The sequence below is a fragment of the Chelonoidis abingdonii genome, chromosome 2 (genome assembly GCF_003597395.2).
Source record: "Chelonoidis abingdonii isolate Lonesome George chromosome 2, CheloAbing_2.0, whole genome shotgun sequence".
Classification (NCBI taxonomy): domain Eukaryota; kingdom Metazoa; phylum Chordata; order Testudines; family Testudinidae; genus Chelonoidis; species Chelonoidis abingdonii.
Window position 1 is genome coordinate 70,524,951 of NC_133770.1, and position 12,091 is coordinate 70,537,041.

At 38.5% G+C, this 12,091-nt stretch overlaps 1 protein-coding gene across 7 annotated transcripts in view; it reads right to left on the reverse strand.

Annotated features, from left to right (window-relative positions):
- The window catches only part of TBC1D5 (TBC1 domain family member 5), a 534,167-nt gene that overhangs the window by 209,916 nt on the left and 312,160 nt on the right, over window positions 1-12,091 (reverse strand). For all 7 annotated transcript variants that reach the window (XM_075062444.1, XM_075062442.1, XM_075062441.1 and 4 more), the window contains one exon: window positions 2,103-2,205. In XM_075062444.1, the coding sequence (XP_074918545.1) occupies window positions 2,103-2,205 (103 nt within the window). The remainder of the gene's footprint in view (window positions 1-2,102; window positions 2,206-12,091) is intronic.

A 12,091-nucleotide genomic window follows, 5' to 3' on the forward strand; every position in this document is an offset into this window, starting at 1 on the left:
AGATATTAGCCATTTTTCACCATTCCGATTCATTTTATTTTCTGCCCTTTACCCCTCCCTTTACTCACATGACAACCTTCTTCTGAAATTACTGCACTGTTGAAATGACACCAGTCAAAAACAGAGGTAAAAAGAAATTCTCTTTCTCAACAGCCTGTAGGCTCGCAAAATTGAACCTGTTCTTTTATCTGCCTATGTTCATTTAGCCCACCAAGCAGTCTTTATTAAAGCCGAGGCATCAGGCAGTCAAAGTTCATTAATACCATTTATATAATCTCTGCAGTTTCAATTAACTCAGCAAGACACTCTACTACATGATAACAGTCTCATTAATTCAATAAAATCCCATAACTATTAACAATATGGTCTATGTTAAACGGGGTGTCACCTAGTACAAAATAATAGCTTTAACAGCTTGTGATGAAACTCAGGGTAGGTTTGGTTTTTTTTTTAATTTGATCTAGCTAAATATTCAAGCCTTACATAGCAAGGTATTATTTCTCTGTAAGGAATCTACAGGATTTTAAACACAAGCAGGGGGTAATTAAGTCTTTTTAAGTCATATCAAAGAGTGAAATTATACTTCTTGTTTAATAAATGATACACTAAATTAGCTAGAATGCGATCTTCCGACATGCGATCTTCCGTCTCCCCCATCACCTCCTCATTGCATATACTCTGGGTTATATATACTAGAAATGAGGAAGGCTGGGTACTGTTGGAGTGTTTTCCACAACAGTGCCCTGAAAAATACGGCTTGCTGATCTAATTTTTTTCTCTCTATGACACAAGGTAGCACTCCACTCACAGTCCATCAAAAATAAAAAATAGCCAGCTGATAGAGATTTGCCGCTTTTGTTAACTGTATATTTGACTTTCGATATAATCTACAAGACAGTTCTTGATGAGTTGCTGTTTCAACTCAAATATGCCGATCTTTTCATGAGACTCAATTTCCTCGCTGGGGGATGGAGTGGTTGAAGAATGTGTGAAAGGATACACTATATTATAAAATATTTGTATGCTTACAGCAACTCTGCATTTTTGTCATAAATCATTTTCTGTCCATGTACACAGAATCATAGATTATTAGGGTTGGAAGGGACCTCAGTAGATCATCTAGTCCAACCCCCTTGCTCAAAGCAGAACCAATCCCCAAATGGCCCCCCTCAAGGATTGAACTCACAACCCTGGGTTTAGCAGGCCAATGTTCAAACCACTGAGCTCTCTCTCTGCCCTGGTTTTGCTACAGTTTAGTCCTTGTTCATTGTTACTCAGTTCTCAGTCTCAGCACAGTATGTTAAATTACTCCAAAAGTAAACATAAAATATTCTGATTTCTGTTTCTTTCAGTACTCTACATGAGTCTTGTTAAAGCATTTATACATTATACTCATTTTAAAACCTTAAGTGCAAATGCTGAATTTAGCTTTCATCTTAAAATGAATCCACAATTGGTGCATTTGAAATGTTATCTTTTACCTTTTAACAATAGGAGACTATTGGTTTGAGTAGATATTCTATCTAGTAATATAATGGAACTTTTATTAACATATATAGAGATAAAAACTTTTCAGCTGCACCAACTATATTGCATCATAGTTTGGTGCTGCAGTATATGGTCAATGGCCAAAGAGCGAACGTACAGTATATCTGCATTATGTTGTAGAAATCAGAAGAATTTCAAATGTTACGTATGTTGTAAAACTGTTTGATTATCCCTAATTAACCCTTCAACTTCTTTATATTGTTTTTCAGATTATATATTTTAACTGTGGTTCATATATTCAGTATTTATCCATTTAAGCCCAGAAAAGCTTTTCGTTTAAAAGAGGTTGTTAATAAACATTCAGAAAAGTTGGAAGATGAGATTTAGCGGCTTACAGAAGACAATTTGAGGGAATGTCTTATCACGAGGAGGATCCATATGTACTTGAAGGAGCTTACTTTTCTTATCATGCAGCTGAGAAGTAGCTTTTTGATTGCTTAAGCATTATGATACAACTTTGGATAGAATAAAACCTACATTATTGTTCAATCTTTTGTCAAGCTCTATAGAAAATGTTGAGTCAATGGATGTCACCTGTATGATATTTTCATTACCTGTTTATAAAGCAACTGCTCATTTTCTCTAGCATAACAGAACAGAACATCTGTAAGAATTTTTCTCACACTCTCTTGCTGGAAATACTGCATTTCAGGAAATCTGAAAAAAAAAATTAATGTAAACCACATAGCTCACAAAAACTACCTCAGACACTTGATTTAGATATACACCTGGGCATCTATACACAGTCCTAGGTATGCTATTATATCTGTTCTCAGTTACCCATTTTCTCTGTGTATTGGGGTTCTTCTGGAATAACAATTAAAGGAAAAAGTTGAGGTATTTATTTTGCAAACAAAACTTTGTGAACCATATAATTTAGCATATATCAAGCCTTTAAGTATATATCGCATTGAAGGCATGATACTCTATGACTAAAGACTAGAGTTATACAAGAACAAAATTAAATGGCAGGTATATTGTTCTAATTACCAAATTCTTTGTAAGTAATCACACCTGAAGCCAGCCGAGGGGGAGAACATGTTGTCCAGGCTTGCTGCAGGAAGGTAGCAGTGCTTTACGAGGGGTGGGAAGGAGGTCAGAAACTGCTGTAAAAAGGTGGCTGGAGGTCAGTTTGGCGATACTGATTCATCCCCTGGGAACGTAAGGGTGAATGTTTTTGAAAGGCACAAACCCTGGTGTTAGAATCCCTTTCTCCAGGCAGCAAGCAAGGCAGCATTTACCCTCCCACCTCTCGAGGTGCAAATATCAGGCTAAGTTAGGACTTGCTGAGGGCATTAGACTAGTCACTCCTTTTTAGGAGGGATCGGAAGGAATTTTTCCCTCACCACCATATTGGCATAGGTAGAGTGGGGTTTTTTCACCTTCCCCACATCGGGCGTCAGAGAGGACCTATTATGGTGAGGAGGAAAAGTGGTTAGCCTATCTGTCGCAACTTATTTTGTAAGTGTGGAGCAGATGTCCAGTGCAGGTACTCCACAGGGAAGGCATCCAGTGACCAAATAAATGGCCTGGTAAAGGACTTGGAAAGGAGGTGCTGGTTAAAAGAACGGAATGGGGAGTGGTTTAGGGCTCCTATGATTGGTATGGCAGGGAGCCAACCCCCCTTCTTATAGCCCATTTTACTCTTCCTACTGGGGGAGGGGGGAGAGGGAGAGAGGGAGGTGGATGGTAAGGTCCAAGCCATGAGTTGGCTGGAGGACCTAGATGGAAAATGAAGGGGGGGCTGATGGAAGCCCTGGATAGTTATTTCAATGAACATGGAGTTGCCTGCACTGTACACTTTTATCCTCTGGGTAGTCCCAGACATCTAATAATAAAGTTGCAGCCTGATTAAATCCATATCAGGTGTCTCCTATCCTTCTTTCGGCATAGGCAGACAATGTGACTGACCTAGAGAATCTAAGCCACAAGACAGTGTGCTATATAAGAACATGATACCCATTGCCAGAGTTCCAAAGTATGGAGATCCATGGCTTCTCCTTGAAGAGACCCTTGCTCAAGTAGAGAGTAAGAAGATGGAATGAGTGGGGCAAGGGAGTGGGGAAGCAAGGGGGGAAGGCTCCTTCCCTCCTGTACCCAGAATCCTGCTGTAAGATCTAGCAAACTGGGGACTGTGCTGCTCTCAGGAGGCAGTATGTGACCTACCACAACATCTCCAATTGCTTCTACTTCCAGTTTATGCCCACTGGTTGATCAGTTCTGCACTAAAGGGTTCAAAAATAGCTCAGGATGTATTCATGCTATGGCAAAAGAGACTGCTAAACATTTGATTTCAGGAAAAAGAAACACTGAAGAAACAAAAGGCCTCAAATAATTAAAATATACTTGCTTGAATGTTTTGAATGTGATTGAGGTTGCCAACTGCAACTGAAATATCAGGACTATCCTGCTATTTCAAGATCAGTACTCAGTCCTCATCTCCATTTGCAAGATTAAAAAATAGGCAAAGAAAGCCATTAAGAATAGTGCAACTGATACATTCACTGATTTATAAATCGTCAAAATGATATACAGAGAGTACAAATGTGGAGATTAATTTATATCGAAATTCAATAATTTGTGCTTATTTTTGTGGACTCTTAAGGTATTTTTATAAAAAGGGATGCTGTAATAAATGTTTTACTATGTTACAAAGATGTCTAGGAAACTGCTCAAGTAACACCTAAAACTCTGGGATCTGATTAATAGATAATGGGAGTTGCATTCACAACTGAAGAAATAATAGGGTTCCTGACAGGGCCGGCGCTTCCATTTAGGTGACCTAGGTGGTCGCCTAGGGCACTAGGATTTGGGGGGGGGCAGCATTTTGCCACTCTCGGTGGCAATTCGGTGGCGAGGGGTCCTTCCGCGCTCCAGGTCTTCAGCGACAATTCTGCGGCGGGTACTTCACTCGCTCTGGGACCCACCGCAGAATTGCCGCCGAAGACCCAGAGCATGGAAGGACCCCCACCCCCCCCGGCCGCAGAATTGCCGCCAACGACTGGGAGCGTGGAAGGACCCCGCCTAGGGTGCCAAAATCCCTGGTGCCACTCCTGGTTCCTGAAATTCTTGAAGTCTAGCAAACTCCCATTTATCCCAGTCCTATTGAAACTTTCTATGATGCCTAATCATCCTATATCAGATTTTCAGAAGTGGAAGACTGGGGGACCACCTTAATTTCAAGAAATCACTTGATACTTTTGCAGAAATAAAATTTATGACAGGAGACAATGAGCTATGAACAAGTGTTAAAAAAATTTAAGAAGCAGGAAATAGAAGATGTGAGAAGACTGAGGAAAATCCTATTGCCCAGCAATCCAATGCAACGCAAATATTTATGTGCAACTACTGGCAAGCAATGTATTCCTGTATAATCTGCTACCAGAATATTCAAAGGAGAGGCAAACTGAAGGATTTAAAGTAACAGGATGTTCCTCAAAAGATAAGCCCACACCAAAGCAGCCTGTATTTGAGAAGGCTCCAGACTTGCGAGAAATAGCGACTGTTTGAAACAGCAACAAACAGAAGAAGGAGGTATGGTGCAGAGAACTAGACAAAGGAATAGAATAGGGTGGCCAGCCTGAGCTTGAGAAGGCACCAGAATTTACCAACGTACATTGCCAAAGAGCCACAGTAATATGTCAGCAGCCTCCCATGAGCTCCCCTCCCTGACACTCCAAAAGCCTCCCACCCACCAGCAGCCCCGCCAGTCAGTGCCTCCCACTTCCTCCCCACACCTCTCGATCAGCTGTTTCATGGCATGCAGGAGGCTCTGAAGGGAGGAGGAGGAGCGAGGGCACGGCAGGCTCAGGGGAGGTGGCAGGAAGGGGTGGAGTGGAGTGGGGGCAGGGCCTGTGGCAGAGCCAGGGGATGAGCAGTGAGCACCTCCCGGCACACTGGAAAGTTGGCGCCTGTAGCTCCAGCCCCAGAGTCGGTGCCTATACAAGGAACCATATATTAAATTTTGAAAAGCCACATGTGACTCCAGAGCCACAGGTTGGCCACTCCTGGACTAGAAGAACACTTCAAAAGATAACTGAGAAGTAAAGGGTCTATTGGGCAACAGACTGATTGTTGACACTTATTCCTGAAAGTCTGCTTAATTTTTCTATTAATTAAAATAAACACACAGCAGTGGCTGACAACTCTCAAAAAATGCCTTGTGTTTAAGTTTTCACTTTCCAGGCTATGAATAGGTGCATATGTGAAACCTGGTTGTGTGCGCACATGCAAGTATTTTGTGTATATTACATAGGAACAACGAACATAAAATAGTCATTCATATGTCTCTACTGTCCACCTCAAAGAGTGTGAAAACGTAAACATAAGCTGCTATTTTGGTGTGATCACCCAAATATGGCAAGTTTTTCTTCTTTAACATTATAACATTGGGCAGATTATCAAGATTAACACGCCAAAAATCAATTCTATTCAATTACTCATGGAAATGTTTTTGCTTCAGTTAGATTAAAAATGTGATACCGAGGGAGAGTTGTGAGAGGTTCAAGTTGGTTCCTTTAAAATATCCAGAAATTTGGGCAAACATACATTTTTAACATACAACTGAACTGTGTTCTAAATGTTATTGGAACAGCCTCTTCTAACCTTTTCCTCTATCGTCGATGATAACAGTGAAAGAAGGCTATAGCAGAACAGTTGAGGGAGGAGATACAATAAGTGAAATACTGCAGCGTAGGGCTCATTATTTACACTTATTTTTTAAAGAGAATAGTTTTGTTCAAAAGAAATTTGCAAATATACAATGGAAAAGATAGATTAGATAGATAGAGGCTCAGATGGTGCTCAGGGATTGGAACAGTTTAATTATCTCAGGTCTTTAGCATCAGTTCCTATGTCAGAAACTATAGCCCAAAAGGAAGCATAACACGAAATATCTGCTTGGAGAAAGACAAATGAGTGATTGTGGATAAAACTGTACAATGCCACGCATAATGGGGCCTCTAGGTGCTACCAGACTACAAATTATCCAAAAATAAAAGCTTCATGTAAAGTAAAATATGAACAGGGCATAAGGTATTCCAGTTAGCACAGTATTTCTGCCTTCTATTTCTGGCTTTTGCACTCTCCTGTTGTGCCTGGCTGTGTAAATTACTTAATTCTGTGGCTCAGGTTAACCACAATACTGGATAAACACAATATTGGATACAATACTGCCAACACCAAATGTTAAAAAATAATAAGAATTATTTGGAAATAATTTTAAAGATGAACTTGGTGTTCCTTCATTTAGCTGCTGGGTTTTGAGCCATTAAGGTTCAGTGGGTTCACATTTTCACACTTTTTGTCACAACCATGAGGGCCAGAACCATTTCTTTAAATGAAAACTCAGATTCTCACATATTTCTTTGATTCCAGCAGCTGAGATTAAGAAAAACACCAATTGTAATGAGACTTGAGAGAAAACTGTGAGAGTTAGCAACACTGTGGGTACTCACAAAAATAATAAAGGCTTAATTATTTAATACTTGAAAAATGCTTTGAAATCCTCAGATGTGAGCCACTATACAAAAGCCAGGTATTGAGGCACAGTTAAGTGACTTGAAAATTGTGGCGTTGAAGATAACAAGAAAGGTATTAGGCAGTGCCATTACTACAGATTTTAGTGCCCGAGGTGAGCAAGCATATTTGTGCCCCCAACTAGAGTCCTGCGCAGGACTAATTTTTTTAATCCCGCTCCCATCCTGCCCCACAATACCTACTATTCCCACCTGCTCCCACACTGTTTGTTGAATTTTTATCCCACTCCCACTATTAAGGCAGCGGGTCCTGCAGGATTCCAATCCCAGAGGGCAGTGGGACTGAGATCCCGCAGGTCCTGCTGCCATAATAGCGAGAGTGGGATAAAAATTCAACAAGCAATGTGGGAGCAGATGGAACTGGGAGCAGATATTGCAGGGCGGGATGGGAGCAGGATTGAAAAAAAACAACAGTCCTCCCACGCTGCAAACAACATGAATGTCCCAGCCAGCAGCCTCCACTCTCCGGTTGCCCAGCTCTGAAGGCAGCGCTGCCAGCAGCAGCAGCGCAGAAGGAAGGGTGGCATGGTATGGTAACTGGATCCGTGGATCCCAGTCTCACTGCAGGTCTTTACCGCTTACTGTTTTTTTGGGGTTTTTTTGTCCATTCCATTTTTTTTGCCTCCTCCCCAACCAGCTGTGCGCCCTAGGTGGCTACCCAATTCACCCTGCCCTGGTTATGGCCTTGGTATTTGGCTGAAGAATGTAACATTTTCCTGGCATTTGATGGGAAAAATGTTGGACCAACAGTTGGAAACTTGTCTGCATTTGTAATAATCACATTACTGTAAAGGAAGGACACATCTGAGACTCCAAAGGTACAGTACAGCAGATGGCAATCAACGTAATTTAGGATTTTGAAGAGATTATTTATGAAGGACTGTTATTCAACCCTGCCCTATGGAGTTTAGGAAAGAAAGAAACACAGAAAATTCAAAAATACACAAAGATATCTCTGAGTATCTAGCAATATCAGAGATTCTGGAAGGAAGGATAATAATGAACTCATGAATAAGCTGGCTGAAGTGTTAATTATGGTAAATGCAAACACAAGAGACCATGATGCATAAGAGAGAACTATCAGCTCAGGAAGAATTTTACAGAGAATATTAGTGTACAATTAAAGTCTGTTTTAGAAGTACAGTCCCTTCAGATCAAAAGAAGTAGGAAACATTTTAGGGTACTACGTCTAATTACAGCTCAGAGTGAGGATCACATTAAAAACAGGTATTTTTTCATCATGTTTTACTGCAGCTAGTGGAAGCGAATGAATGAGCACTGAAGTCTGCTTTAAAAAAATGCTCTCACTTCATACAAGTGAAAGTCAGAGTGAATGAACTGTTTTTCTAAAAGTTAATTTAAGATATTTAGGGGCTCCAGAGGCATATTTTTCTCTCTTTTCTCAGACATATCCCCCACCCTCTGCTCAGCTGGGCTGTACTTTATCAGCACAGGTGGGAAAACCCCACCAAGGATTGCAGAAACGGCCAGAAATGCAGAAACTATTGCTACTATTTCAACAATTTGGGGTTGGAGGAGGAAAGAAAAGAACTGTCCCTTTCCCCAGGAATACTGGGCTACCCAAAGACATCACGTGGCCTGTGAAGAAATGAACTTCTAGGCACCCCAAAAGAATTACGCCAAATAGGGGAAAGAGAGCAGCAAGCACAGTGGGGGAAAGAGAAAAATACCTCTCCCTAAAATAAGAGGTTGAAACTATAGTAAAAAACAGAATTATCAGACCTGTGTTAACACAATTTGTTGAGAAAGAGTCAAAGTTGCTTTTGTAAAGGGAAATCGTCCCTCACCAAGGTACAGAGATGGCAACAAAAATGATTAAGGGTATGAAACAGCTTCTGGGACTGTTCAGCTTGGAAAAGAGATGTGATAGAGGCATATAAAATCATGAATGGTGTGGAGAAAATGAATAAGGACATATTATTTACACCTTTACACAACACAAGACCCAAGTGGCACCCAATGAAATTAGCAAGCAGCAGGTTCAAAACAAACAAAAGGAAGTACTTCTTCATACAACACACCATCAACCTGTGGAACTCATTGTAAGGGGATGTTGAAGGCCAAAAGTGTAAGTAGCTTCAAAGAGAGAATTCAGTGAGTTTGTAGTAGATAGGCCCGTCAACTGCAGAGATGCTCCTTTCTTCCCAGCTCTCTCATAACCTTAGAAAGACTGACAAAGCTGCTCTCGTTCACCTCCCCCAACCTAAGTTTCTTTTCTTTGAAAAAATAGCAACTGCCACTACTTTTCCTTCAAATATATAGATCTTGATGTACAAATCCATTTTAGCAGCAGGCAGAGGTTCTATTGTAAAAGGGAAAACACAGGAGACGGTCCAGTGGACATCCCTACAAATTATTTTAACTTGGAATGTTTGAGAGACAGGTTCAAGACTGGCTATTCAGAATCCTAACTGAAAAGAAAAGAAGGTGATGCCAGTAATTGGACTGGTATCTTAGTCTGAGTACACAGATGTATCCTCACAAAACAAAATCATTTGTACACATTTTATAGCATGAAAATAATTTTTTGCATCTGAAGTGAAACAGTGGGTTTCTGAGACAGAGAGCTGGGAAGAACTTTTAAAAGCTATGCTTTAGCTTCTACATATTTTATTAATAGAAAATACACCAGCATTGTTCTTTAGTGCATTTGCTGAATGACAGTAATTAATCATGACTTTCTTACATCTACTATGAGTAACTATTGTGTATGCTCAGATAGGAATTTCTTTTTTAGTGGAATAATAGAATACAGTATTATAGGGGCAGGCTGGTAGAGGCTGTTACATATAATTAAGTTTAGGTTAGGACTTTCGCTACAACCACCTATTTTCACAGCTTTCTGAAAAGCTTCTAATTTGAGGCAGAAACTAACCATGCTCAGTTAAAGCTCAGAAGTGAATATTTCTGTAAAGCTGCAGAAAAATCAATTCTGATACCTCTCAGCTCTTGGATAGCGAAACAAGAAACTTTATCATTTAGATTTTCATCACGAATAACTTAAAATTGGCTTATCAAAAACCTTTAATACTTTCCTTGTAAATAGTTCTTATTAAGGAATAGGCCCCTTTCCCAGATTTAATTTGAAAAATATTCAAACATTAAATTATTTAAAAGTCAGTTCCGAATATGCTGAATAACCTGCTAAAATTTTAGCAGGACCTAATAAGCCATGTTCACATTCTGACATTCCCAATGCAGTGTTCCAGCTTGGCTTCGTGGGGGATTGTAAATGTCTGCTTGAAACATACACCATAATTCTCAAAAAATGCAAATTACAATTACATCTTTCTGTTGCTCTTTCAGGTATGCAGCTGCCATGTTAACCCAACCTTGCAGAAAAATGTTTTCAGTAGTAGAAAAAGTATGAATTCACCTCTCTCGCAGTCCCATTTATTTAAATTAATTTTGAAATTTAAAATTTAGAGCCTATTACAGAAACTCCAACCTAAAAAAAAAAAATCACATTTCTGTCCAAGTTTATTAATGCTTACTATTATTATACTTAAGATTACTGTAACTGAAAGATTAAAGAAAATGATTTTTTGTAGTTTTTCTGATGTGGTTACTTTGTGCTTGTGTATGCAGCTTATTTCTCAGAGTCACATGTAGCAAGCTAATCCATTTACTCCGTTGGATTGCAACAATAAGGAAAATGAACACTTTTTTAAAATGGGGAAATCACAAAAATGGGACGCCAAACCATTTTAAATTTTATATTTATTTATGACATTTAAAATTGATAGAGTCCCATTAAATGCTAATCCTGATAGTTTAGCCTACCTTCCGCCAACCCATTTTTAATAAGAATTTAAATGAAAAATTATGAATACAACATTAAAAACTGTTTTAAACACAAAAGCCAGGAAATGTAAAATCTAACATTTTCATAGAAAAATTAACTCATCCACTTTACATATAACATGTTTTATGATTAGCAATTAAATAAGTATGTACCGTATGTGCAGCGTAGGTAAATTAATGTTACTATGAGAATGTTAACTTTCACATTTCATGACTTATTTTGACACCGATGACTTGTGATGAAGTACTGTTATTTTTGGAAGTAGACAACATTTTGGATAAATGGCCATGCAGAATGTTCATTATTCACATTTATTTCGATAAATGGATAACAAAGATATCCATTCATTGTGCTCTATTGCTAACATCAGAGCAGTCTGGACTTTATATTCTTCTTTTACAATGGTCCTCTAACTACCATTATCTATCACTATATCAATGTTCATTTTCCACTTATAGTTTAGATATGTATATATTTTAATCTTAGAACATCCTGAACCATTTCCATTTACAAATAAAAATTACCATCTGTGAGAACTTATATTAAAGCATATTCACATTTTAATTATACTACAGACAAAAATGCATTCAAACAGGTCTAGGGATGGACATACAAAATATTCCAGAAACCGATATTAATGATTCTTCCTTATTGCTTTGTTTTTATATATTTATATAGTAAATGAAATGTGTTAAAGGTAAGGTTTTTTAAAAGATGGAGACCAATACTATCTTATTTCAAGTTATAAGTAAAATGTATACCATATAGTGTAGTGACATGTCACATATTTAAAAACTATAATTGAATTTACTTAGATTTACACATTGCAGTCAGTAATCCAATATTTTCAGGAACTGAGTATTCTAACTCAGAAAAGTTTCTAAATAGGAATAACCTCAGGGTCAAAAAGATGAAAGAATAGTCACAGAGATGTTAGGGCAAATTTTAAAAGGCATCTGTGACAAACAACACTAGAAAAATGATACTTAAAAATAGAAATGCTAAACTTCTCTCGATGAATGACATTTCTCACTAATTACATACTGCTTTTTATTATTGATTGAATAAGTGTTAAGAATTACAGAAAATCATCTGTTCAATCTTTTATTATGAACATAATTTAGTCAAAAGACCTGTCAGTTACTCTTACTCAATTTTTGTTTCATACAGAAAAATGTAT